This window comes from Fringilla coelebs (assembly GCF_963513975.1).
Source record: "Fringilla coelebs genome assembly, chromosome: 26".
Taxonomy (NCBI): domain Eukaryota; kingdom Metazoa; phylum Chordata; class Aves; order Passeriformes; family Fringillidae; genus Fringilla; species Fringilla coelebs.
The window spans coordinates 440,120-467,236 of NC_140052.1; the positions used below are offsets into that span (position 1 = coordinate 440,120).

Genomic DNA, 27,117 nt, shown 5'->3' on the forward strand with positions numbered 1-27,117 from the left:
TGGCCAGCAGCATTTCCCCTCCCTGCCCCTGAGGTTTGGGGCTCCCAGCTCTGGTGGGAGATCTGTCCTGGTCCGTGCTGGCTGTCCCACCCTGTTCCCAGCTGAGCCCACGGCCCTGCTCAGCCTGCACAGGACTCTGTGAGCTCCTGGTGGTACCAAATGTGCAGTTGGGTGGGTTAGAGGGAGCTCAAAGCCCACCCAGTGCCACCCCTGCTGTGGCAGGGACACCTCCCACTGTCCCAGGTGACTCCAGGCTGGCCCTGGGCACTGCCAGGGCTCGGGGGCAGCCCCAGCTGCTCTGGGCACCCCTGCCAGGGCTGCCCACCCTGAGCACAGCAAAGAGCTGTGTGTGTCACGAGTGGTGTGCTGCCCTGTCTGTGTGTCCTGCTGCTCTGATCTCTGCATCTCCATCTCTTCAAGGGTACATGCTCGAGCCAGACCCTGATAAGAGGCCTGACATTTATCAGGTCTCCTACTTTGCATTCAGACTGGCCAAGAAGGAGTGCCCAGTGCAGAATGTCCAGGTGAGCAGGGGGTGGCCTGAGGGGGCTCTGGGGGGGGCTGGGGGCAGCTGATGAACACTGACCATTGTGCCCAAGTCCTGTACTCAGGAGGGTCTTGTTTGTAACAGCACAGTTTGGTTTGGATGTTTTGGGTCAGAAATCAGGGTTTATCGTTCTGTTTGTCCCTGATTTACCTCCTCACCCAGTCACCAGTGTGCGGCCAACCAAGAGATCTTGTGCATGTGAACATGGAAAATGAGGCCATGCTTGGGAAACCGATTTGATTTCCAGGCACACTCATCATAGCATGTGTAATTTGGCCTGCACTTGGGTTTGAACAGCAGTTCTGGGACTTGGCATTTGAACTGCATCAGCCTTACACAACCATCTGCCCCTTCTTGGTGTGTCTTCAGAGACTTCAGCTGAAAAATGGAGTGGACAATTATTTTCTTACGTTGTTATGGACACTGTGACAGACATTTTGTTTTGTTGTTTCTACATAAATAGAAATTTAGGGTTTTTTCCCCGTGTTCATGTGCTTATATATGGTCTTTATGAATAAGAGGTAGTTTGAGTCCATTATGCCTGTGTTTTTATAGCATCATTAATAAATTTTGTCACTACTGTCCCCTGGTTGTCTTTTAAAAATGCCCAGCTTGTGCTGTGGAGCTTTGTGTTCACAGCCCATGTTCAGTGGTCAAAAAGCTGAGCCCTCTTTTCTTCCCTTGTAAAGACTCTCCCAAACTGCTGTCTCCCCATGACATGAACCTTGTGGTGTTTATGTGTCAAAATGAGGAGTAATTGCTTTGGGGATCCCCAGATCTCTCTGTTTTATTGTGTTTTTGCACATTATTTCTGACTCTGTTTTCTGCCCTTGAAACACCACATTGGGTGTTTTTGGGATCTGCAGAACTCTCCAATCCCTGCTAAACTCCCAGACCCAGTTAAAGCAAGTGAAGCTGCTGCAAAGAAGAGTCAACCAAAGGCCAGGTAACCTCACCTGCTTTGTACTCCCTCTTTTGTTGCCTCTTGTCTCTGCTGTTTATCAGCAAAGGTGGATTGTGCTGCTTCCTTGGAGACTTCAGTTGCCAAGTTATTCTCCCTGACTCAGACACAATCTGATATCAAATTCATTAGTTATCAATTTGGTATCTCCAAACCACAGAAGGCTGGGGGCATGGCTGCTCCTCTCTGTTGCTGTGCCTTTTTGGAGCTCAGTAAACACTGAGCAGAGATCAGGAGAGTTCAGTGGCCTGGTTGTGGGGTGGATGAACCAAATTCAAGTGCATCTGAAGATGGCAGTTCAGACAACTCTGCCCAAAGGTACCAGCTGCTCATGAGCTGATGGTGTCCTCCATGTGCTCCTTCAGAAGTCTGAGTGGTTTCAAGCAATATGTTGTAGGAAATAGCTGGATATAAGCTGAGTGGTTTTGACAAGTCCCAGCTGTCCACCAGCAGAAGATGCCATGACTGGCAGTGTTGGATTCATTGCTGGGAATGCGTGCAGGAGCTTTTACTGTGCCCGGGTGCCCATGAGTGTTTCACCCTTGCCAGGCACACCCAGCTGAGGTGTGGGCGAGTGTTGAGCCCTGCTGGGTGTTCTGTGCACCAGCTGCCCAGCTCACAGGCTGTGCTCACTGCCCTTCCTTCTCCTCCTTCCTTAACAGGCTCACAGACCCCATCCCTACGACAGAAACGTCCATAGCACCCCGCCAGAGACCTAAAGCAGGACAGACCCAGCCCAACCCTGGAATTCTGCCCATCCAGCCAGCCCTGACGCCCAGGAAGAGAGCCACAGCCCAGGCAGCCATTCAGCCCCAGGGTGAGCAGTGTGTCTGTGTGCTCCCTGCCCCCCTGTGCCTCAGGCAGTGACCTAACCCTGCCTTTGGCTTCTTGTCCCAGCTGCAGGCCCGGCTGCCCTGGGCAGTGCCCAGCCCTCGCTCCCTGCCAGCACCCCCCAGGCTAAAGCAGCCCCCCAGCAGCCTCCAGCCCAGCCCCAGGCACAGCCCCAGGTGCCCTCGACACAGCCCCAGGCCACCCCTCAGCATCAGCAGCAGCAGCTTTTCCTGAAGCAGCAGCTCCTGCAGCAGCAGCAGCAGCAGGCTGCCTTCTTCCAGCAGCAGCAGCAGCAGCAGCAGATGATGCAGGCACAGCAGGTGGGTGTGTGCACCAGGTTCATCACATCTCTGTCTGCTGGGCTGTAGCTCGGTGTTTATGGCAAGTTCCTGCTCTTTGGGGGGAGTGGGTGCAGCTTTTAGGCATTTCCTGTGTGTCCCCATGCTCTAGCAGGATTTGCTCTAGCTCCTCCACGCCTCCAGCCTCTCAACCAGCAATTGTTTCCCAGTTCCCAGTGATGCAGCAAGGAGCGCCCGCACAGCAGCAGCAGCTGATGCAGAACTACTACCAGCAGCAGCAGCAGCAGCAGCAGCAGCTGCTGGCCCAGCAGGCAGCTATGCAGCAGAAGAGCACAGCAGCAGCAGCTCAGCAGAAGCAGCAGCCCCAGGCCCAGCCTGGCTCGGCAGCGCCGGCACAGCCGCAGGAGCAGGGGGTGAGACCTTGGGGCTCTGGGTACAAATGCTCCTCTGCCAGCTCCTGAGTGCTGATCTGAGGCTTTCCACCTCTGCTCTGCATCTCAGCCTCTCTACCCCCGAGCAGCTTTGAGCCCAGCCAGTCTTTGCCAAGTCCTAGTGGAGGTTTTACCTCCAGAGCTGCACCACAGAAAGGAGAGAGCTCTCTGCCTGTGCAGTAATCCTGAAACGCTGCTGCAGAGCAGCAAATCCCTTTGTTTGTCTGGTTTTTCCCCTCCAGACCATCCCCAGTCTATGACTGGGATGCTGTGTGCTGCAGCAGGAGCGGTTTTCTCCCCAGCCCATGACTGGCATGCTCTGTGCTCCAGCAGGAGCTGTTTTCTCCCCATGGCTGCCGTTCTGAGCGAGGTCACTGTGCTTTCCTCCCCTGGCAGGCCCAGGTGCAGTCTCAGAAGCAGCAGCAGCAGCAGCAGCAGCAGGCTCAGGGGCAGAAGCTGGGCTCCCTGACGCCGCCGTCCTCGCCCAAGGCGCAGCGCGCGGGGCACCGCCGCATCCTCAGCGACGTCACCCACAGCGCCGTGTTCGGCGTGCCCGCCAGCAAATCCACCCAGCTGCTGCAGGCTGCAGCTGCCGAGGCCAGCCTCAACAAGTCCAAGTACGTGCCAGGGCCTGGGGGTCAGCCCCAGCAGGTCTGAGTAGGTGCCCAGGGCTTTGGGGCTCAGCCTCAGCAAGTCCGGGGACGTGCCAGGGCTTGGGGGGTCAGCTCTTGGTCAGTCTCAACAAGTCTGAGTAGGTGCCCAGGGCTTTGGGGGTCAGACTTAACAAGTCCAAGTAGGTACCCAGGGTTTTGGGGCTCAGCCTCAACAGGTCCAAGTAGTCCCAGGGCCCTGTGTGGGGTGTGGAGTGAAGGCTGGGTCAGGCTCTGGGAGGTGTTGGATGCAAAGCTCTGAATGGAGGTAGGCACAAAACTCTGAGTGAGTCTTTGTCTTCAAGACCTCAGTTTAGGGCATGGCAGGAAGTGCTGGATAATTTTTGCCCCTCATGAGTTGTCTGAGCTCCCAAAAAGCTTTGGGTGACCAGGGCCTTCTCTGGCTCCCAAAAGGCAGTGACATCTCAGCCACAGCTCTGGTGTGCACTTCATTCTCCCTGCTTGGCACCAGCACTTCCTGAAGGTTGGACTTGATGGTCTTGGAGATCTTAGTGGAGCTCTGATTCCCTAGGAGTATTTGCTAGGTCCCTTTTACAGTGTCTACAGGCAAGAAACCTTTTGGCTGTTGGTTTTAACCCCTGAGATGTTGGTGCTCAGCCTCAGTGCTCCCAGGCTTCTGAGCATGGGGCTGCAGTAACTCACACTGCATGTTTTAATTGGGAAGTCATTAGAGTGCAGCCATTAGATGTCATTAGAGTGTAGTGGCTTGCACCAGCTGATGGTGCTGGCCAGGGGGTTTCAGATGGGTTAATGGCTCTTGTTTGGGGTGATCCCATCCAGATCTGCTTCCACCACGCCCTCGGGCTCGCCAAGGACCTCGCAGCAGAATGTCTACAACCCGCCTGACGTGTCCACGTGGAACCCCTTTGATGATGACAACTTCTCCAAGCTGACAGCTGAGGAGCTGCTGAACAAGGACTTTGCAAAGCTGGGGGATGGTAGGTGCTGGGGGGCTGTAGCACCTGCCTGCTCTGAAAGGGAAGGTGCCGTGGGTTGGGGATGCTTTTGGGCAGGCACTGCTCGGGTGCCCCATATTGTTACTGTCCTCTGGCCAAATCCTCCCACAGCCTTTGTGTCTGCAGCTCTGTGGTGCCTCCAAGGCAGAGGTACCAGCTGCTTTGACTGGTACTCAAGTGCCTGTGGAAGCTGCAGTTTAAACTCTGCTTCATCTGCAAGTTGGGATTTGCAGCAAGGGCCTTGAGTCACTGTAGAACGGCGTCCTGAACAAACAGATGAGCAGCCTACTTTCAGAATAGAACAGAAGAGAAGTTTCAGAATAGAGGTTTCCCCCTAACTCTGGGTCTGCTTTGCAGGGAAAGCTCCAGAAAAGGCAGGCAGCTCCACAGAGAACCTGATGCCAGGTTTCCAGCCCGCAGCCCCTGCGGACGCCTTCGGTGGCTCCTCCTTCCCTGCTGGGCCAGGTGAGTCTGGGAGCATGGGAGGGCAGCTCCTGGCCAGAGCCTCTTTGGAAGGGAAGGAAAACGGGTACAAACTGCAGGGAAGGGGGTTGGCACTTCAGGAGAGGAGGGAATGTCACAGCTGGGTGGCACAGACAGGACACTGTGGGGAGGCAGAAGTGGGGCTTGTGGTGAGGGAAGAAACTGAGCCCTGAGTTCCCAAGGAAGCTGCTTGGTGTGTGGAAGTTCCATGGAGCTCATAACAAGGAGTAAAAGCTGCCATGTGCAGTGAGGGAGCTGGCTGGGAGGTGTTGGTCAGACCTGCTGCTCTGTTTGGAGGAGCAGGGATAACACCTGTGCTGCAGAGTGAGGAGGGCAGCAGGGATGAGTGAGCAGGGAGAGTCCTTGGAGCAGAGCACAGTCTCGTAACTGACATGTGGAGGCAGTAATGTCTGGGCTGGCTGGGCTGTGTGGCTCCACCTTGGCAGGTGTGAGGAGTTTCTCTGCCTGTGGGACCTTGTCTGGTTCTCCTTTGGTGCTTGTGTCCCAAGGTTTTGCTGTGAGCAGCCCCTTCTCTGCCAAACACCCTTGGTGAGTCCTGCTGCCCATTTCTACTCCTTCAGCATCAGTTCTCACTGGGGGCAGCTCAGAGCTGCCAAGCACAGAGGTGGAAAGCTGCTTCCAGGAGCTGCAGAAGCCAGGGATCCTCCCCCTGGTGACAAATGCTCCTGGCTGATGCCTCCCCACTGAAACAAAACAGCTCTTGGTGAGAGGAGTCTGGGAAGAGGCTGAAGAATCCTGTGTGGGGCAAGGAGTGACAAATCCATTTGTGCTTATTTCTATTTATAAAAGGAGATTTAGGGGAGCTTATAACTGAGCCTGGTGTGTTGGTTCTTACCAGAGAATTAAGGAGCTGAAGTCCCACAGACTTCAGACTGTGAAGACACAGGAGTGCTCCTGGGGTGTTGCTTTCTGGGTTTGTCCAGCTGTGAGCAGTTTTTGGTGTTCCATCAGCCTTTGTGGATGATGCTGAGCAGCAGCAGCTCCATGCTGAGCTGCAAAGCACCTTCTGCAGAGCCTGGGGAGCATCTGTGTGCCCTGGGCTCTGCTGTACCCTGCTCAGTTCTGCAGTGTCTGTCTGCAAAATGTGCCCCTTGACTTCCCAGTCCTGGGGCTTGGCACAGGAAGGTATCTTGGGAATCTTGCTGCTGGGCTGGGCACTTCCAGCCCTTCTCTCTCTTTCCTCAGAGACAGGAGCCTGTCCCAGCCTGGCTGGTGCACAGTGCTGCAGATTCTCTTGCAGACTCTGTGTCCTTTGTGAAACCTTTCACCTTTTGTGCTGCTGTGAAGGCAGATAACAGTTCTTCCCTGCCAGGAAATGTTCTGAGATCTGTGGGTCAAATTGTGTTGGAGAGCTGCATGGTAACAGCAGTTTTGTTTGGGTTTTTATTCTTTTTAGTAGCACACTTGGTCAGAGTGTGCCTGTGTGGGGCTGTGCCTGTGCTGGGGTTTGTTCTGTGCTTTCTCCTTTTCTCTGTTCACTCTGCCTTTTCTTTTCTCTTCCTTTCTTCTTCTCTACCAGCTGAAAAAACGAAAGACATTCTGAGTTTGGACTCTAGCCCTCCTCTCCTGACTGTGCCTGATCCTTTCATTCCTCTCCCGTTATCCGACACCCCAGGTAACCCGAGCTGGGGGGAGGAGGGGGCAGAGTCCTGCCCTTTGTTTTGGCCTCTGGATCTTCTGCTTCTGTGCAGGCACCCCTGAAATCCTGGGCACTGCTGGGCTCCCTGGCACTGGGGTGATCTCAGAAATGTGGGGGGGTGTCCTTAGAGGCTCAGCATGCCGGCCAAAAGTGGTGGGAGGGCTGGAGCCCCTGTCCTAGGAGGGAAAGCTGAGAGTTGGAGTTGTTCAGTCTGGAGCAGAGGAGGCTCCAGGGAGACCTCAGAGCCTGAAGGGGCTCCAGGAGAGCTGGGGACAAGGATGGAGGGACAGGGCACAGGGAATGGCTCCCAGTGCCAGAGGGCAGGGCTGGATGGGAGATTGGGACTGGGAATTGTTCCCTGGCAGGGTGTGCAGCCCTGGCACAGGGTGCCCACCCTGCATCCCTGGCAGTGCCCAGGCCAGGCTGGACACTGGGGCTGGATCACCTGGGATGGTGGGGGGTGTCCCTGCGTGGCAGGGGTGGGGTGGAATGGGCTTTAAGGCCCCTTTCAACACAAACCATTCCAAGATTCTATGAGAAATAATCCCCAGATGATTAATTACCTGGTTCTGACTTAAACTGTTTTCAAATGGCTTCCAACCTTGAAATTGTAGGTTTTATTATTGTTAATCTTTCTTTCCTGTAAGAGTCAGTGTTTCTTTGGCTTCCAAAGTCTGTTGCAAATCTGAGCATCTTGTGAAGCACAAGTTACATGTGACCTTTTCAGATTTGGCAAGATTTTCCAGTGCAGTTGGTGCTATTTCATTTACTTTGCAGCGCTGCTTCTAAGCCTTTCTGTGCACATTTCTGATGCAGCAGCCAACACTTTTTAGCACAGATTATGTAAGTGCTTAGGAGCTTATTTGCAAATCAGTGGGATTTGGAATATGGGGATGTTTTTATCTCTCAGCCCTCTGTGAAGGTGTGAGGCAGGTCCCACGTCGGTGAGCCCCAGAGCACAGCTGCAGCTCCCATCCTCATCCTTAGCCCAGGCTCTGGGTCACTGCTGCTTTGGAGGACCCAGAAAAGCCAATTTCATTTGCTTGTTCTTTTTAAAGTAAAACCTGAGGCCAGGAGCTCATGAATGTTTCCAAGGACAAGGGCTCCAGAGCAGTTCTTAGCTTGGAAACTGAGGGCCTGTCTGTTTGAAATGCAGCAGAAAGGATCACACTCCTGGATTTGAGCTCAGGTTTTCACCTGGCTAAAGCTCAGCTCAGCCACCAGCCTCCTGCCCTTGGCACCTGGAGGTGCAGGTGGCATCACCTGGGTGCCTGTCAGAGCAGGCACAGGTGCAGGGGTGGTTCCAGGGTGTCCCTCCTCCTCCTCCCCCCGTGTAATGGCTGCAGCTCTTAATGGGATTGGAACTAGGAAGAGGAGCTGGCAAGAGGGATGTAAAAATATGGCAAAACATCTGTTAAAACAAGGGAGAATGAAATATTCATGCTGAAAACATATTTCCTTGTGTATGTGCAGGAAAATGAGCCAAGTTGTTCTTAATGAGCTTATTTCAGGCTTCAGCACTGACTGATCCTGGGGTGTTGGTCAGGGAACTCTCTCTGTGGGTCACTGACTGGTGGAGGGAGGGTATTTTATTATTTTGGGAACAAAACACTGGATGAGATGTTTTTAATCACCATAACTCTACTCCAGGCCCATAAATTCTGAGAAGATAACTGGGTGCCCAGCTCTGCCTGGGTATTTGGAACAGCTGTAATAAACAACTGTATTGCTGCTGAGGGTTTATTTGCACCGAGATGACACATTGAGATAAAGTAATTGCACATGCACAATTAGGCATGCACAGCAGCTGTGGGTGTGCACTAATGATCTGAGTTTGATCTTGAGTTGGGAAGATGCAAAAGGGCAGCTGCTCATGTGGGAACCTGATGGATTTATTGCTGTATTTACTGGGAGCACAAGGTGGGGGTGTGATGATTGAAAGCCTCAAAGCCAGCAGACCATGAGAATCCCAGCTAAATGAGGGTAGAGAGCATCCAGTGTTCTTCTGTCTGGGCCTTCAGTTTGATCTTAGGGAGGAGAATTTACTGTTCTACAAATATTGGAGGTCTTGAACATGAAACTAAAATTGCTTGGTTTTGCTCTCTTAAGGAGCCACTGTTTGTCACTGTTTAAAAAGAAATGACACAGAGCTGTCAGAAGGCTGAGTGGCCTGAGTGCCTCAGTCTGCCCTGAGCTGCTGCTTTTGTACACTGGCCTGATCCAGGGGGGCCTGATGGTCATTTACTCCATGCATTTCACCTGATTGAAGAATTTACAAGAAGCCTATCTGTAAACAATCTTTGAGAATAACAAGAAAACAGATATTAGGAAAACAACACTTGCAGGTTGTTTCTCATCATTGGCTATCACTGTTTGGGTCCAGCTCCCTAAAGTCTCCCAGTCCAGTTCTGGGAAAGCTTTTCTGGCTCTCACTCTCTGAGCAGGCTGCCACATCCACAACTGCTGGGTGTTGTCCTGTTAGCTCTGTGGGGTTTGCAGAGCCCTGGTTCCATTTCCTTTATTCCCCTTCTGTCCCTGCAGTGTTGGGTGAGACCCAAGCCCATTTCCCCAGGCCAGAGGGGTGCAGTGCCTTCCCTGGCCTGGTCCAGGCAGCACCATGGGCTGGACACCAGGCAGGGCTGTTTGAGCTGCTCAGACTCCCTCAGTGCTTGGCAGAAGCCCTGGGCAGTGACAAATCCCTGCCCAGCTGGTGCTGCCCTCCCGGCCACCGCGCTGGCAGGATTTTCACAGCTGTGTCTCTCTCCCCCAGCTGGCCCCCAGAGGAAAGGACTCTGCTGTGTGCTGTGCTGAGCTGGGTGTGCTGCCCAGGGCAGCCCTGCAGTGGGTGCCAGCCCTGCAGTGAGTACCAGCCCTGTGTGTGCCCCTGCTGCCTTGGCCACGTGCCTGCTGGGCACTGTGTCCCCACCTTGGCACACAGCTCTGCCCTCTGCTCCCTTTTAACTTGCAAGTTTTCAGGAGTCCCTGTTCTTTCTAATAGCCTGCTCTAACCCCAAGCCCCTTTGCCTCTCTCATCTCTTGATTGATATTTTTGATATTGATATTATTGATATTTCCTTGATTGGTGTTTTTTCCTAACTCTGGTGTTTCCTAAAACGCTTTCTGAGTGTTTGTGGGGTGTGTGGCCAGCAGTGAAAGCAGCATGGCAGCAGAGTCTGTGGCAGTGGAGGCTGCAGGTGCAAGGTCTGGGCAAACTGACTGGGAACTCCATCAGGTGTGTGCATGTGTTGGAAAAGGGGTCTGAAGAGAAAGCTGAGCTGGAGGAGGTGGGGTTGAGGTTAAAGAGAATCTTTGCAGTGCAGCAGGTGAGGCCCTGGCACAGAGCAGCTGTGGCTGCCCCTGACCCCTGGCAGTGTCCAAGGCCACATTGGTGTCCCTGTCATGGCAGGGGTGGCTGAGCTCCAGCAGCTCCCTTGCAGCCCAGGGCACTCAGGGTTCTGTTCAGAGCTCCCTGCAGCCCTGGGCACTCAGGGTTCTGTGCTGCAGCCATTTCCTACCTGTGGTGCAGGTGCTGCTCTGGGGCTCACACGCAGCACAGCCAGCCCTCATTAATGGTGTCTTCTTCTTTCTTCTGCTGTTCTCTCTGTTGCCTCCTTTCCTCCTTTTTCCTGCTTGCCCCAGAAAAACTGATTGAGGGCCTCAAATCTCCCGAGCCTGCGCTGCTGCTCCCTGAGCTGCTGCCTCTGGCTGACCCCTTCGGCAGCACGGCAGACCCTGCCAATGGTAACTGCCCCCCTGTGCCCCCCGTGCCCCCCGTGCCCCCCGTGCCCCCCGTGCCCCCCATGCTCCCTGCATGCTCCCCTGGCTCCCAGAGCAGCCCCTGGATGGTGCTGAGCCTGAGCTGCCTTTTCCCTCTGGGGTGGGCACTGAGCAGGGGGGACTTGCTGGCTGCTCTGGCACTGGCACTGCTGGGCCTCGGGTGTTCTCTTGGGAGGAGAAGTTAATTGCTGACTGAGGATGGCAGAAATAAATACCTTTATTTGTGGTCGGGAGTTGGTGTTTGAGCGTGGCCCAGGCCCTCAGCTGGGCTGTGCCCGTGGTTCTCAGCAGGATGAGGAGGAAGGGGAGGGTTCCCTGGAGCTGGCAGTGCTGGGGATGAAGGTGGGCAGCAGCTGCTGCAGGCAGGTCAGGGCTCTGGGTGCTGCAGGATTGGGTTTTACTGCCAGTGCAGGCTGCAGGTGTTGGCATCACTGCTGCTGTGGGGTGGGGTCCCAGCTGGGTGTGACCTGTGGCTCTGACAGAAAGGAAGGACATGACTCCCTGTAATATTAAAACTTCTTCTGCTTTGGCAGTTTCTGGCAGTTGTCTGAATTTTAATGATCAGTTACTCTGAATGCAAGGGGACTCCAGTGGTCACTGCTTTCCTTTTGCTGGACAAGGATCTTGTGGATATTTCCTTCCTGTTCAGCTGCAGGGCAGGTGTTAGCAACCTGCTCTTCCACTCTCTGGGTGTTTCAAATTGGGCTTGTACAAATCAAAATAAACAAAAGCTGAAACCGGGGTTCAAAACCAGCCAAACCCTTGAGCTGACACTCACTACAGGTCAGTAAAGGATTCAGACAACTCCTGCCTCAGTTCCTCCTTCTGCTTTTCCTTGCAAACTAACCTGTGGCTTCTGTGTGCCCGTGGGAAGGCCAAGCTGCCGTGGCTGTGGAGAGCCTGATCCCGGGGCTGGAGGCCCCGCTGGCGCAGCGCCTCGTGTCCCACAGCGACTCCGTGGCCTCCAACAGGACAGGTTGGTCAGGGCTGGGGCTCAGGGGGCTCTGCCTGCTCCCTCGGGGGCTGCTCAGGGACTGCTCTGGGCTTCCTCCTCTCCTTGGGGCAGTGGAGAAGGCTCTTCCCCAGAGGGTGCTGGCACTGCCCAGGCTCCCAGGGCATGGGCACGGCCCCGAGGCTGCCGGAGCTCCAGGAGCCTTTGGCCAGCGCTGCCAGGGGTGCCCAGGGTGGGGTTTTGGGGTGCCTGTGCAGGGCCAGGAGCTGGGCTCTGATCCCTGTGTGTCCCTTCCCCCTCAGGACATTCTGTGCTGGTGTCCCTGAGCCCACCCTCCCAGAGCTGGAGGTGCTGCTGCATGGCTCCATGAAGTGCTCAGAGCTCAGGAGCAGCCCTGGTTTGTCCCAGAGGGAGCAAAGCAGCTCCTGCCCTTTCTCCTTGTGCAGCCTTGGCTGGGCCCCTGCCCACAGCAGCAGGACTCGAGCTCTCCTGCTGGGAGTGCCTGCAGCTGCTCTCTCTGCCCCTTCACCTGGCTCTGTGGCATTGCTCTGCTCAGCTTCAGAGGGACACAGGGCCCTGCTGGGGCTGCTGGTCCTGTGCCCTCCCTGGGGCAGTGGGATCTCCTCCATCACAAGCAGTGGCAGTTTCTGTGCTGGCTTTGCACCAAAGCTGTGCTCCCCCCTGCCTGGGGCGAGGGGGACGTGGCAACGAGAGCTTAACCCTGTTTGTGTCCTGTCCAAATGCTCACCTGGATCCAGACTCTCTCACTGGGGAAGACTCTCTGCTTGACTGTTCTCTGCTCTCTAACCCTGCTGCTGACCTCCTGGACGAGTTTGCTCCCGTAGCTTTCACAGCTCAGCCTCACAAAGGTAACTGGCCCTCTGCTCTCAGCCTGGCCCTCCTGCTTCACAGAGACAGCTGCTCTGACCTGTTCTGGTGTTTTATTGTCCCCGAGCCACTGCTTGGTTTTCTTCCCAGGCTGCTCAAACTTGGAATGTGCACTGATGTACTAAGAGGGGGGGAATCAATTATTCAGCTTGACTGTAAAGACAGAGTTTGTCCAAAGTGGTGTTGTTTTCCATGGGGGGATCCAGCAGGAAGGGTGGGCTCTGTGTGCAGCCCTTCCTCACTGAATGCACTCTGGGTTTGCATTTTCCACGTGGCATTTGAGACTTGGGGGGTTTTCTGCATTATTAATTCCAGAAGGGAGCCTGATCATCATCTGTCACAAGGTTTTGGAACAAAAGGAATTTTCTGTGGTTTGTTTGAATTAGCATCCCAGGCAGTTGAGCTCTTCCAGCCCTAGAGAGCGTTGTCCTTATCAGGAGAAGTTCTTGAGTCCAGCTGTGGTGTCACAGCAAACATGAATAGGAGCCTAAGGAGGAAGGCCAGGGGGTTCCCTCAGGGTTGTTTTCCCTGGGTCTGAGCCTCCAGAGCACAGAGCAGTTCCACAAGTGCTTTCTTGCCTCACCTCTCCCCAAACCTGTTCAGTCTTGGTCAGCTTTAGGTGGAAATCTTTTATTCCTAGCAGGAGTCAGACAGGAATGTTCTGCTCATGAAAACTGTTGGGTTGATGTGTCCTTGCTGGGCTTTCAGGAACACTTCATACAGGAGCTGAGGAGCAGATTTGGGAGGGTGTTTGAGGTGTCTGAAGGAACAAGGAGTGATGCCCAGGGAGTGTGAGAGGCTCTGAAAACACATAATTGCCTGATGAGATGGATAAATCATCTCATCTCTGGAGATGGTTGGAAGTGCCTCTCCCACGTGTTGAACTGCAGCTGATGTGGTTTGAATCACTGGAATTATCTCCCAGAACTGCCCTAGGGGCCTCTGGAAAGCCTCTCACAGCATCTGGGCTCTCTCCAGGCAGGTAAACTCCTTGGAAATCTGACTTCATGTTGCCCTTCTTGTTTTATTGCTCGAGTAAAGCTCAGGGGTTTGTCTCATGTAGATGACTGGAATTTCTTCTGTGGTTTGTTTTGTTCCTCCAGCCCTTTTCCTCTCCCTGTGCATGAGAGCCAGCCTGAGCTCTCACACCATGCTCATGACCAAGAGCACCTTCAGTCCTTGGCAGCTTACCCAGGCCTCTGCCACAGCTTCCAGCTGTGCAGCTGGGCCTTCAGAGTGGTCAGGATCTGTTCTGGGTCCTGCTTGGTTTGGTTTGATCCCCTCCACTTCTGTGTTTCACTGCCTCTCTTCTTTCCTGCCCAGACTTACCAACTTCATTTCACCTTTTCAATAAAGCTCCTGCTTCTAAACGCTGTCTCTGAAAACATTAAGATGTTCTAACACTTCCTGGCAATTCTAACCAGCCTCTCTGCTGTCTTTGCTTCTTTACCCTTATTTCTCTTCTATGCTGCAGAAGATACTAACCTGATATCAGGCTTTGATGCTCCTGAGGGCTCTGAAAAAGTGACAGAAGATGAGTTTGACCCAATTCCAGTGTTGATATCCAAAAATTCACAAGGTAAGCCAGGATGTGGGAGTGAAAAAGGGAAGGAAAAAAGGCAAGCAGTGGATATATAAATTAGTTTTGGGGCAGGGGTGCTGCAGCACATGTGACTGGTTCCACTCTGTGGAATACTAGACAGGAGTCTGGTTCCCTGTCCCACCTCCCTGAGGAGCTCTGGGCAGGCAGAGCCTGCAGGGCAGGGAGTGGGCAGCTGCTCATTTCAGCATCCTGGCCCAGATCCCCCTGGGGAGATCCCTGCCAGGAGCCAGAGCCCTGCTGGGTTAACAGAGCAGCTCCTCAGGGACAGCAGCAGGCAGGGTTTCACTCCTGCCCAGGGAAGGATCAGGGAGCTGGGTCCCCTCTCTGCACTCGCCTCTCTGAAAGGATTTTGTGATTACAGCCTTTGATGTGCTTGGAGAGGTGTAAAGACAAATCCTGGACTTTTTTTTGGGTGTTTTTGGGGTGTTTTTAAGGCTTTTTTGGTTTTTTTTTTTCAGTTTGGTCACAGAACCTTTTGGCTTTCCTAACTCCCATTTTTGGTCTCAGCAGGAATGTGCTGAACCCTGCTCTGCACCAGTCCTGGCTTTCAGAGGCTGGCACTTGTTAGGAGCAGTTCAGACATTACAAACTCCTCTGGAAGTCAGGGATTTCTCCCAAGGCTGGGCCAAGAGAGACTCCCCTGGGGGGTTGGAACCAGATGGACTTCAAGGTCCTTTCCAACCCAAACCATTCCCTGGGTCTCTCCTTTAGTATCCAAGTCCCAGTCCCACGATAGCCCAGTTCTCCTGGAAGGAGCTCAAAGCACCCAAAGGTGCTCCTAAAGTAGCAACTAGATTTCAAGATTTAAAATTCTGTCCTTTCTGTGGGCTGTGGGAGTCTTTGAATTTGTTTTAGAGATCCCTTAGCGAGGAGAGGGTCCTGGATAAACTTTGTGGAAAGAATGGGTTTGTAGGGATTTGCTGTGCTGGTCTGGTGTGGGGGGAGAGGGTGAACAGCAAGCAGGGGATTCATTGCTATGCTGATACAAATAATGAGAAAAGCTTGAGCAAATTCTCTGTTTTGCTTTGACTTTTTTCTTTCTTTCTTGATCTTGAACTTCTGAAACTGTCGTGTGTGTGTGTGTCCTGTTCAATACTGAATTCCTATCTCTCACACTTTCAGGTGGGCATTCTAGAAACAACAGTGGAAGCTCTGAGTCCAGTCTTCCCAACATAGCCAGGTCTCTGCTGCTGGTGGATCAGCTCATAGACCTGTAGCAGTGACACAGTAGCAGTTTCTGTAACTACCCACACCTCCGGTTTCCTTGCCAGAAGAGTTTCCTTCCTTGTGCTTCTTTGGGGCTTTTTTTTTTCTTTTCTTTTTTCTCCTTTAATTAAGAGAAAAATCTGCCAACAGGAGACAGTCACCCACCTCTCTCCCTGTGCTCCCGTGCCCTGGGGAAGGTTCTGGCTCAGCTCTCCAGGTAGCCTGGTGTCTCTCAGGCTGGTAGAGCCCTGTGCCATGGCCAGGGGAGCAGCCTGAGTCCCCCTGGCCCTGCTCAGGGAGCTGGGGCTGCTCTGTGACCCTGCCCCAGCCTCCTGTCCCTGGGGCAGGGCGTGAGCAGGGCAGCCCCACCTTTGCTTTGTGCTTTGGGCTCTGGTTCTGGTTCTGTTCCCCACGGCTGGCAGGGGCCAGGGGACAGTGGCAGGGATGTCCCTCAGCTGCAGGACACGGGGCAGGAGAGCTGGTGGCTCTGAATTGCTTCAGAGGAGGAGGAAGCCCCGAGCTCCTCCCGGCCATACTCTGGTGATGGTGCACAGGAAGAGTTTTCCAGCTGCCCCCAGCTCATGGTGTGCTCTTTGACAATCCTGCTGGGAACAAACTGCACTTCCTGGGGGAGAGGGAAAACAGAGAAAAGGAAAAAAAAGAGAAAAGGAAAAAGAAAAAAACCCAGATTGTTAAAGCTGCAGAAATGACCCTAAATGAAGCGTGACAAGGTTTTGAACCAAATCCATGTGAGTATGGCTGTGACCAGTGTTTCACTGACCTTTTTTGGGGTGAAAAGGGCGCTGTGGCAGCAGCAGATGTATTTTCTGTGACTTCTTTTCTGTGTTTGACTGGAAAAAAAGAAACTCCCCTCAACCTACTGTAAATGGTGTATGAAACAAATTGTCCTACGGCTGTTTGTCTATTTTTAATCCTGGTTTTAGTCAAGCATCTGGTATCTGTTCTGGGTTCTCCATTTTCTCTTGTAACTGCTATAGTGCACCCCAGTTCAGTATGGAGCCATTGTTTCAGTAGACAAAGATTCCTGTGGGCCTCTCTCCACCCCAGTCTCTGTGACCACGCATGCCCTGGGTTCAGGTGGTTTGAAATCAGTGCTGCTACAACTCGATGGGTTCTCCCTTTTCCTCCCCCACTCGCTTGGTTTGTCCGTAGCTGGATCCGCTCAGCTCGTTCTCCTTGGCTTCCCACCGAGTCTGGAATTTCTATCTCGTGTTTGAAAGCCCTCTCTGAGCAGAAGGACTCTTCCTCTGTAGTGGAATTCTCCCCAGCTTCCTGCTCCCTGTGTTTGTGTTTGTAGCTGTATTAGTACCAGTGCAGTTCCCCCGTGCGAAAGTGCGAGCGACTGAATGTGTCTGTGCTGACCCCGCTGGGAAGGGAAGAACCCCAAGTTTGTGACTCCTCCTCTCCTCTCTCCATCTCCTCCCCAGCCCAACACTTAGTTTAACAAATTCTGTACATAGAGCTCCCATCGGTTGTGTCTCTACATTACTCTTCTTTTAAAACCTACACTTACTAATAAAAGTATTGCTTACGTGTGTTGTATCATTACATGTGTATACTGCACTTTCCAAGAGAAGCTTTACATGAGAACTATGGAAATGACCTTAGTAAAATTGTGGATAGAACTTTATTATTTTTTTGTTTTATATTCCTAAAGCACAGGCGAGCTGGACTGGAAAACACGAAGATGCTATAGATAGAAAGTTATTGTATAGTCAGATACTGAGATTATATGAAAAGAGAATGGATTTTAAAAAGTAACCATCTACTGTATATTAGAAACAAAGATTTCTGTGAATTAAAGTACTTTTAAAGAATGTTTAAGATTTTAAATCTAATGGCGCTTGTTCAAGGGTTCTGGAAAAAATGACAAATGCACTGGGTTGTTAATAATGCTATTAAATAAGCAGATGTGAATGTTTATTTTATTGCTTTTTCAAGTAGCTGTTCCTGGGTGTGGGTGGAAATCTGATATTGTAGAGACCTCCTTCATCAGAAAATACTCACATGTGCTTGCGGAGCGAATGGAATTGAGAGATGAGTGGAGATGGGGATTCATTGTAAACTCTGCAGAAACTGTGAGTGTCCCAAGGTTCTGGGCTGGTGCTGGTGCTGCTCAGAGCTGAGGAGTTTGTGTGAGTGCTTCGCCCTGTGTCCCACGGGACAGGTTTGGTGTCCCCTGGGGGGCTGACAGTCGGTGCTGTGGCTTGGTGGGAGCCAGGGGGGCGTCCTGGCCCCTCCGAAGGGCTCTGGGCTCAGCAGGTGCTGAGTGCCACCCCAGCAGGGCTGTTCCTGTTCCCTCGGGGCTGGGGCTGGCAGTGACTGTTCTGGTGGATCTCCTGGCAGGGTCAAACACAGCCACAGCACCTGCAGCAATTTCCCTTCACCTCAGGGTCGTGCTTTGGGTGCAGGAGCAAGCTCTGGGCTTGGGTGGCAGAGGCTCAAAGGAATGGTTGGAATTTTGGTGCTGGTTCTTGCTTACTCTGAGGGGCTCAGGCTGGGAAGGGCCCCTGCCTTTGGAAACCTCCTGTTCATCTTTAACCAGATGAGTTCAGCCAGCCTCCTCATTTCTGACACCATCCACTGTGTTGGCAGCATCTGTCCCAAAGCAGGAGCTGCAGCTCCCTGGCTTTGGGCTGTCCAAGTCTTCTCAGGATCCCTTGGGACCTCCTTGGCCAGGGCTTCAGGTGCTGTGCGATGTTTTGGGACAGTGGGTGGGAGAATCCTGGCTTTGTGGCAGATCTGCATCCTCCTCTGGCCCACCCAGCACAGGCCAGGGCAGCGTGAGCCAATCTCTGTGGAGCAAAATCATTTTTAGAAGGAGCCTCTTGTAAAGGAGCAGCAATGGTGTTCTTTGGCCTAAAAGCTGTGCAAAACTACCTTATTTAAAAATTCTCTCACTGTGCTGGCCCTGGGGAGCCAGGAGGGGCTGCTGGCTGGGCGTGTTCTGGGGACATCTCCCAGAATGAGCCTGCTCCTGGTGTGCAGGGCTCAGACAGTTCGTGAGCTGCTGGGATGTGGGATGTGGGTTGGTGTACTAAACTCCTGACAGCTGCAGGTATGCCAGAACTGCAGCATTAAATTCCTCATCCTCTGGAACTGAATGCTCTGGATCTGCCTCTGGGTCTCCCTCTGTGAGTGGCTTTGAGCAAACACTTGATCCTGCCGGCTGTGCAGCGCCACAGGTGTCACTGACCTCTGGGGCTGTGCTGTTCCTCCTTGCTGGCAGTGCTGGGTGGGGTAGGACTGTTGTTTCATGGCATTGCTTCTAGAAACTGGAACAGTTTGCTTCTGGGAACTGGAGTACAAGGAAAACCTGCACAGTGCAAGGATGAAGGAGTGACAAGCCTTTGACGCCTTTAAAATTCCAAACTAGTAATTCTGCTCACTGGTAACTGTGCTGATCTTTAGCTGCCTGTTCCTGGATGTTGAGTCCTGCCTGACTCTGGCTTGATCTGAAAATCAGGAGTGTTTCCTGGTGGAAGGGGAGCTTTAGACTCCAGGAGTTTCTCTGTCTCCCCTGATCTGTTTTTTTGGGCTCTGCTCCAGAAGTGAGATCCTCACCATTGTGGTGACTGCTCTGCTTCTTCTTAATAGGGACTAAATCTTTTCTAGTTTTCCTCTTGGTAATTTCAGTACTCTGCCACTTCAGGGCACTGTTTTCCTTGGAAGCTGGGGAAACTCCAGGTGCCAGGGCTGTCACCTGGGGTAAAGCTCTCTCAGGTTGCTGTCTGAGTATCTGCAGAGTGTGTTCTGGGGTACTGAGTGATCAGAGGGTTTTTTTAAGGTTCTCCCTCTTGAAAAAGAGCCTGAGTCTAGTTTGGAATCTTCTTTAGTGTGTGTATCTGACCCTGGAATCAAATATTACACACACTGGTGTTGTGCAGGAGAAAACTGCTGCTGAGCATTTGGTGCCCTTCTCACGTGAGTGAGCAGAGAGAACATCAGAAAAAGGAATTTTTCCCAGACCAGGGCATTCTGCTTCTTGTGCAGTGTCCCCACGTTCAGAGCTGTGTGCTGCTAAGCAGATGGGTTTAGATGCTGTCCTCCCTCTCTCACCCTGTCTCAAATGTCATGGCTTGTGTGGGCACAAGTTAGAAAGCAGATTCCAGCCAGCTGTGCTGTTCTGTGCACAGTGGGCCCTTGCTGCCCCTGCTCTCCGTGCTGAATGCCTTTTCCCCTGGATCAGGGTGGATCCAGAGGCGTTTCCCTGATGTGGCAGCTGGTCCTGCTCTGGCTCAGCCTGTGTCTCAGAATGTCCCAGTGACCCCTGGCCAGGGTAGGACCTCCAGCCTCCGGGGAGCTGTGCTGCTCCTGGCATCCCAGAGTGGCCCCTGAGGGAAAACCAGTGTGGAGAGCAGGGGCTGCAGGAGAGAGAGGGGATTTTTTTGGGGGGAGTGACTGCTCCAATGTGCTCATACCTGCGCTGTCTTTACTTAGCAGTGTGCTGTACCCAGGTGAGGAGTTCCCAATAAATGCTGGTTCTGATGCCTCATGGACGGCTCTGTGTCTTTACTTGTGAGCAGTGATGGAGCAGGGGATGTTTTGTGTCTGTGGTGCCCGAGGGCTGTGATGGGTGTGTAAACATGAACAATTAACCCGGGCAGAGCTTTCCCTGGGTGAGGTTCTGGCACTGCAGGGTGTGTTGGTTGGTGACTTGCTGACCTTGGGTACCAACCAGCCTCCTCACCCTCCTCGTTCTTCCTGCAATTCCTGCTGTTTTAGTTTTCATGTGATTTTCTCCTATCCTCTTGCTAACGAGTCCAATGACACTTCTAAGCTGCCAGTAGTTCTGTGAAGGTAAGAGATCTTCTGTTTTGTCTGTGTGAGTCCTAAGGCAAACCCAGGCTCCTGGTGGCTCTTGGAGCTGGAGAAGGGCAGGACAGCCTCTCCCTGCACTGCCTTGTTATGCCAATGCAGAAACAAGCCAGGTCATTGGAGCTCTGATCCTTGATTTGAAGTCATGCTATGGAGTGTTTAAAAACCATTTGTCTGGCAGTGGTTAAAAAGAATAGCTGCTACTAAAATAGCTGCTACTTAGGATTCACTAAAAGCTGTAAGCTGATCTTCAGTCTTTGAAATGGGCCTGTTATTTTAGCAGGTTTTGGGGCATCCCCACAAGCAATTCCAGATATCTGTGGGCTGGCCCACAGGAAGAGAGGCCAGGCCAAGCAGTAGATGTGCTTGGAGAGCAGCAGTGCAGGATGGAAGGACAGAACTTGTCTGTCTGCTGGAGCTTCCCTCAGGCAGCAGCACTGGGAAGGGAAACACTCTGTGCTGGTGGCTGTTGTCAGGGGTGGGTGGGAGAGAAACCTGGTGGGATGGTGCTGAGGGTGCTGTGTGTGCCCATGCGTGTGTCAGACATCTCCCATCCTCTCAGCAGTGGCACCCTGGCATTGTTTTTTCATTGATTTGCCCTCCCTCTGCTGCCCATCTTCCATGCATGGTGGTGGTTTCCATCTGAGCAGCGTGACATTCCTGTGCAATGTACTTTGCTGTGACTGCTGAGCTGGGTCAGTAACTCCCTTCTCTTGTGTTTGTAGGTCTGCAGAGGGAGCCGGGACGGTTCCCAGCTGTGGCTCTCGAACTCTCTAAAGGAGATCCTGGCACTGATGGACTCATCTTGTACAAGGGTCAGCCTGAGATGCCGGAGGTGAAAGTGCAGCACAACTCAGAGTCAGAGTACCTGGCCAGAGATGGTCCTTCAAGCAACAGCTCCTTCTACAGCAGCGAAGGAGAGGGGACAGACCACGAGGGAGATATTCTGGATTGCAGCGGCTCCAGGCCTTTACTGATGGATTCGGAAGAGGAGGAGGAGACGTGCAAGTTGTGCCCAGGGTTCCTGCAGCCTGTGCCCAGGCTTGAGGCCTCCAAAGAGGATCCCCAGCCCCAGGCCAGGGCAGGGGAGCCGCTGTTCCCAGCCTTCCAGTCGCACAGCGGGGAGGTTTTTAACGAACCCGATGTGTTTGCCACGGCTCCTTTCCGAAGCTCCAGGAAGGTGCCCGATGAAGTGGATGTCTTTACCAAAGCTCCTTTTATCTGTAAGGGCAACGCAGCTCTGCGGCACCCAGAGGAAGCAGATGTGTTTCTGAGAGCCCCTTTCACCAAGAAGAAAAGCGTGGAAGAGCTGACCTCCCACAAGGAGCCGTTCTCACCGCCCGTTTTCCTGAGCCAAGGGGGCGACGGCCGCGCTCAGCCGATGTTCCCGGGCCTGGACCCGGCAGCGCACGGCTCCGTGGCCTCGGTGAGAGCTGCACACCCTGCTGCTGGCTTTGCTCAGCCAGGCAATGTGCACCCCTGCTCCGTGAGAGCCGTGGAGGCCCAGGAGAGCAGCCCTGCTAAGGCGGCGCTGCCGGAGCAGGGCGACGCGCTGGGCCCCGCGGCCAACAAGCCCTTCCGTCCGCAGTCCCTGTCCAAGTATTCCCGGCACTACGGCCCCGAGGACGGGCCGGGGCTGGAGGCCCAGCCCATAGCTGCTTACAAAGTGGTGTCTCAGACCAACAGGCAGGCCATAGCGGGCTCTGTCCCTCTGGTCCCGCTGTCTGCCAGGACTACGGAGCTGCCCGGCGCGGATCCCTTCGCCTCGGCGCCCTTCCCTTCCAAAGCGGCCAAGCAGAAGCCTTAACGTGCTGGGGGCTGTGCTGCCTGCAGGAGCACCTCGTGAGGACCTCAGACCTCTTAGCTGAACTGAATGACATAGCAATATATACATATATATATATAAAGTAATTATTATTTTTGGTCAGAACTCTATTTGCAGTGATATATAGTTGAACCATTTAAGTTATGTTTGTCTGAATGTCTGGCTCTCAGGATCATCGTATCCTTTCCAGTTTCTTCTCACCTTCCTCCTCTCACTGTCTTCCCTCCATTTATTTCTTTTTTTTAGATGCTTTTCTCAAACCAGCAGTATTCCATATTTTCTGGTCCTGGGTGGAGAAATGCACTACAAGATGAATGAAAAGGTTTATTAATTACAGAGCGAGTCAAGCAGGACTTGCTAATGCTCTGGAAAGGACATGATTTCACAGGTTAAAGGGTTATTGTGACTTTTGCTCTCAGAGATATTCCTGCTGCCCGGCAGCAGTGGCAGCCACGGCTCTGGGTGTGCGGGTGGGTGCTGTGCCCACAGAGCCAGAGCCGTGCTGGGATCTCTGGTGCCAGTCTGGGCAGTGCTGGTGGAGCAGAGGCAGGGCAGCAGCACAGCTTTGCTCCCCCAGGATGGGAACACCAGGCAGTGCTGCTGCCCCGGGGCTGGAGGCAGGGAAGGTGTTGTGAAGCCAGTGAAGCAATCAGGCTGTTACTGTTGCTGGAAAATCAAAGGGTCGTGCAAACAATCAGGCAGAGTTTTCACTTTTACACTTGTATTTCCTGTCTGGTCTATGCCAAAGTGTAGGACCTGGAAATCTGCTTATGGTGAAGGAGAAATGTGTATTTACAGTATTAAAAGTAGACCTTATGGGGACAGTTGTGATGTAAACAGCTCCGTAACTGTCCTGATGTACCTCATGTGGTGTGACTCAGCAGAGGCCACAGCCCCCTTAGACTGGTTTATACTGGCAGAGAGCTCTGCTCAAAGTCAATTCTACTATTGCTTTCCTGTTGGTTAAGGATAATCCTAAACGAAATCCATTTGCTCTCCTTCTGAAGTGTTGTTTTCTATCCTGTTCCCAAGAGCAGGACTGTGATGACTGAGGCATGGACTCAGCCTGGCAGAGAAACTGAGGCATTTATTAGGAAAGACAAACTCTTTTTATACCCTTCTACAAGATACAGTATTTCCTTAGATGGTAACTCTCACTAAGTGACACGCATTGCCACTTCTGTAAGACCAAATCAGCAAGTCAAAGGACTTGATGACTGTAGTGGTTTTGGTTCAGCAATTTCAGATTTTCCCGATTTTGAGATTTCTTAACCAATGTGCTGATGAGTGTGGTGGGCTTCAGTGCTGGTCAAACACCCAGTGCATTCATTTCCTGCTGTGAGCTTTTTCTAGGTGAGTGTGTGATCCACTGAAAGGGCATTGGACTGGGGTTAGGTCATTCTGAATGCAAATTTAACATATATTTCACCGGCTCCTCTGCCTGGACCGGCCCCTCCACCGCAGCCACCCGCTGCCCTCCGCCCGGCCCTGCTCCCCGTGTCAGTGGAACTGTGGCAACCACAGTTGCCCCTCCAACAACATTTTTAGTGGTAGAGATTCAAGGCTTTACTTTGCTTCTGGCCAGGATGTGCAGCAGAAATAATTTCGTCCACACACAACCCGGCTGTGCAGAGGAAATCACTTTACGACACGTGAGTTTGAGTAGATTTTCCACATCTTTTATACAGTCAAAAACCCCATAGAAATTCCTTGGGTCAACGCTCATTGGTTCCAGGTTACACAGCTCTTAGTGTTTGGTTATCTCTTTGCCTCTGGTGTTAATTAGGTCCTCATTCTTATCCCTCCTTTGGCCAGGTGCTGGTGGGGGTGTTTGATGTTCCCTTCATGCCATTGATTGCTGTTATCTTTTGTGTATCTTCTGTGCTACTCCCACTCTGTTGGGACGTTAAATTCATTGGGCCTCACCCAGTGGAGCAATGGCTTGCAAAGAAACCCCAGCTGCTCTGTGTTCCTTTTCCCTTCCCTTAATTCAGGTCCCCCCAAAATACCTCCAGTTGCAAGAGTCGAGCCGAGTGTTGTGCTGGATGTGGGGTTGCCTGGAAGGGAGAGGGAGAAGCTGGGACTGAGGTGTTGGAGCCTTGGGGTGGGAGGGAGAGCCCTGGAATGCAGGGAGGGATTGGCTCCCACGAGGTGCTGGTCAGTAGTGCCCAGCCGAGCCCAGGCCGGGGGGCTCGTGGAGCCGGGACCCTCCTGCCCTGCGTGGCTGCACTCGGAGTTCATAAATATTGGTGCATAGTGGTGGTCGTGGGGCTCTCTGCCCTCCATCACCACCTCCTGAAAACAAAAGTACTGTAGAGAAGTTTCTGGGTTTCCCTTGAGATGTTTCTTCAGCAAAGCTGACGCTGTTATTATGTTTTGTTGTTTAGTTTTCTGTTTAGATATACACCCGAAAGGTGGTTTTAGTTTTAAATATGTGCTCCCCCAAGTGGGTTGTTGCTGGATGGGATCAGTGAGAGACACAGAGAACGACTGTGACAGCAAACTGTGAATTCAAGGACTGTGAGTGTGAGGGGCCAGGCAGCAGCCTGTGCCACAGGCACACTGAGCCAGGAGCTGCCCCTGAGCTCTGGAATCTCTCAGAAGCTGCTGGAAGGGAGGCCAGGCCTTGGTGCTGTGGGATGAACCTGTGCAGCAGGGAGATGCTTTGCTCCTGTGTGAGCCACGGGGCTTCAAGGTGTTAACCTCTGCTCACTGGAGCTTCTCCTTCCTTCTCTTATTTTTACTTGAAAAATTGCTTCTGAATAATTCAGTGCAGCTTCTGTCAGCACCACGTGCAGGTGCCACGGAGCTGATGCTGGAGGAGCATCGGCCTGTCCCCTCATGCTGGGAGAAAGGGAAGGGGCACTGAGCTGTGCAGGCTCCTCTCCAGCCCTGCTGGGCCCAGGGCAGGCTCAATTTCCAGCTGGCATTTTGGCAGCTTCTCTGTCCTTCAGGCACTTTACATGAAGAGCAGGCTGACTGTGCCCCAGAGCTCATGGTCCTGCCAGACACATCCAGTGCTTAAATGGTTTTAAATCTCTTCTGGGGGCCGAGGCAGCTCGTTTGTATCTCTGCATGTGACTCATAAGGTAATGGGACTTCTGGTTATGGTCAGAAAACTCAATTTCAATGCCTGTTATTCTAATACCCTTCTCATTTCCAGCCTGTGTTCCTCCTAATCCTGCACTACCACTGCTGCATCCTCAGCATGAGGAGTTGTAAGTGGAAATTTAATTTCCATAGCATCTGGAGCTTACTGTTTTAATGAATGTGGAAGAATCACACTAATTATTTGCCACACAATCAGTGATCTTAATGAAGTGAGACTTATACAGACTCAATAGGGTGTTTTGAAATCAGTTTTCTGAAAAGAACCACTGGTTTCACATCTTTTGTGATGCTGTAGTAAAAGGCGTTCACTGCCCTGGGTCTTCTGGTTATCACATCCCTGTGACAATCCCGGATTCCTGCTGGGAGAGGGACTGGTTCCTGCTTCTCACCCACCGAATGCACTAAAGTCTCTGTTCAGTGATTAATCAGAGTTTCTGCGTGAGTAAAACAAGCAGTTGGCTCTGTGCTCACTGCCGTGACTGCTGGGGGGGACTGTCCTCCCAGCTGCTGCAGGACTTTGGGGACTGTCCCCGTGTCCCCTCTCCTGCTGTGCCCCCGACCCCGTGTGACACAGCACACAGCAGCAAAACCGGGTGAGATCTGCTTGATTGCTGAACTCAATCACTCCAAAGTGCTAATCGGTTACTTTAACTCAGCTTCCACCAAAGACTCTTGTGTTGGAGAGTTGAATTTTTGTGGGTTTTTGTTTCTTTCCTCACAGTGTTAAATCAATGCCTTCGAGCACACTGACAGACCCCAAAGCACTTTTACAGTAGTATGGTGACACTGAAACCCTGTTCCAGTTCTGAAACACATTCCTGAAACCTGATCAGCTGCATTAGCGTTTCTAGAAATAACCCCCAGCCTGTAGTTTCTGCTGTAGGTGGGTAAATACCCTCACACACACCTAGACATCTCCCTGTGGAGGCAGAGGGATAAGGTGGATCAGCGTTCCTGATCCCTCGCCTCCAAGGGGACGGGGTGGGAGGGCAGGGGGCTCGCTCCGGTGTGGGATGCAGCAGGTGGAGCATCCCAAGCACCGAGCCTGGTGGTGGAAAAGCTCCTTTGTGTCCAGGAGGAGCCGGAGCTGGGGGTGTCCGTGGTCCCCACAGTGACACACAATGACACACAATGACACACGGCGACTCGTGTCCCCCAGTGCCCTCTGTTCCCCCCGTGCCTGGCAGATCCCCGGGCTCAAATTTTGCACTCCGGTTGGGATCGTCTGTTCCTGGTAATCATGAAGAAATGTTCCACTTGTAAACTTATGTACATTTTATTAAAACTGTATCTGATGACAAGCACCGTCTCCATTGTGCCTTCCTTCTCTCCTCCCTGTGAAAAATATTTCTGCTGGACACAGGGAATCTGGGTTTTAATGAGTTCTTCCTGCCTAAGTGCTGAACTGGGTTTGGCTGTTTTATCTGGCAGCTGTGAAGTTAAGCTGATCGTGCTGCTTTAAGCAGAGGATATTTCAGTTTATATCGAGTTTATATTCCAGAGAGAAACCTTGCCATGCAGGGCAGGACCGGGCCCTGAGCCCTCACTCTGTGCTGGTTAAATGTGTTTTTTTGGTCTCATTCAGCTGCCAAGACTCTCTTAAGTGCAAAATGTTATTTGGGCTTGGCTGCACTTGTTAATTTAATTTCTCTCTTGGTGTAGATGTCCATTGAGAGAGATTTCGTGCTGTTTTGTGGCTCTGCACAACTCCTGACAGGAGGGGACAGCCAGGGGAGGGGACAGGAGAGGGAACGGCCTCAGGCTGGGCCGGGGAGGCTCAGGCTGGAAATCGGGAAAATTCCTTCCTGGAAACTGGGAAAGTTCCTTCCTGGAAACTGGGAAAATTCCTTCCTGGAAATCGGGAACGTTCCTTCCGGGACAGGGGTGCCCGGCCCTGGCACAGGCTGCCCCGCGCAGTGCTGGAGTCACCATGCCCCATTTCGGGCGGGATTTAACAGCCGTGTGGGTGTGGCGCTGGGGCACAGGGTCCGTGGCGGCCCTGCCGTGGGGCGGCGGGGCTCGGTGGCCCCGGTGGCGGCGCTCGGAGCCCGTTCCGTCCCGCCCGCCGCCGCCATGG

The 27,117-nt window shown here is 52.8% G+C and overlaps 1 protein-coding gene across 5 annotated transcripts in view; it reads left to right on the forward strand.

Annotated features, from left to right (window-relative positions):
• AAK1 (AP2 associated kinase 1) overlaps positions 1–26,291 on the forward strand; it is a 56,623-nt gene extending 30,332 nt beyond the window's left edge. The window contains exons 9-22 of one of the 5 annotated variants that reach the window (XM_084221923.1): positions 421–524; positions 1,414–1,493; positions 2,171–2,325; positions 2,406–2,659; positions 2,848–3,051; positions 3,466–3,686; positions 4,521–4,678; positions 5,054–5,161; positions 6,720–6,815; positions 10,479–10,580; positions 11,491–11,592; positions 12,327–12,437; positions 13,931–14,035; positions 20,830–26,291. In XM_084221923.1, the coding sequence (XP_084078049.1) occupies positions 421–524; positions 1,414–1,493; positions 2,171–2,325; positions 2,406–2,659; positions 2,848–3,051; positions 3,466–3,686; positions 4,521–4,678; positions 5,054–5,161; positions 6,720–6,815; positions 10,479–10,580; positions 11,491–11,592; positions 12,327–12,437; positions 13,931–14,035; positions 20,830–21,911 (2,882 nt within the window). In that variant the 3' untranslated portion in view covers positions 21,912–26,291. Of the gene's footprint in view, positions 1–420; positions 525–1,413; positions 1,494–2,170; positions 2,326–2,405; positions 2,660–2,847; positions 3,052–3,465; positions 3,687–4,520; positions 4,679–5,053; positions 5,162–6,719; positions 6,816–10,478; positions 10,581–11,490; positions 11,593–12,326; positions 12,438–13,930; positions 14,036–15,181; positions 17,168–20,829 lie in introns of those variants that run through there. The other 4 variants (XM_084221921.1, XM_084221922.1, XM_084221919.1 and 1 more) reach the window with 4 other exon arrangements.
• The last annotated feature ends 826 nt before the right edge of the window (positions 26,292–27,117 follow it).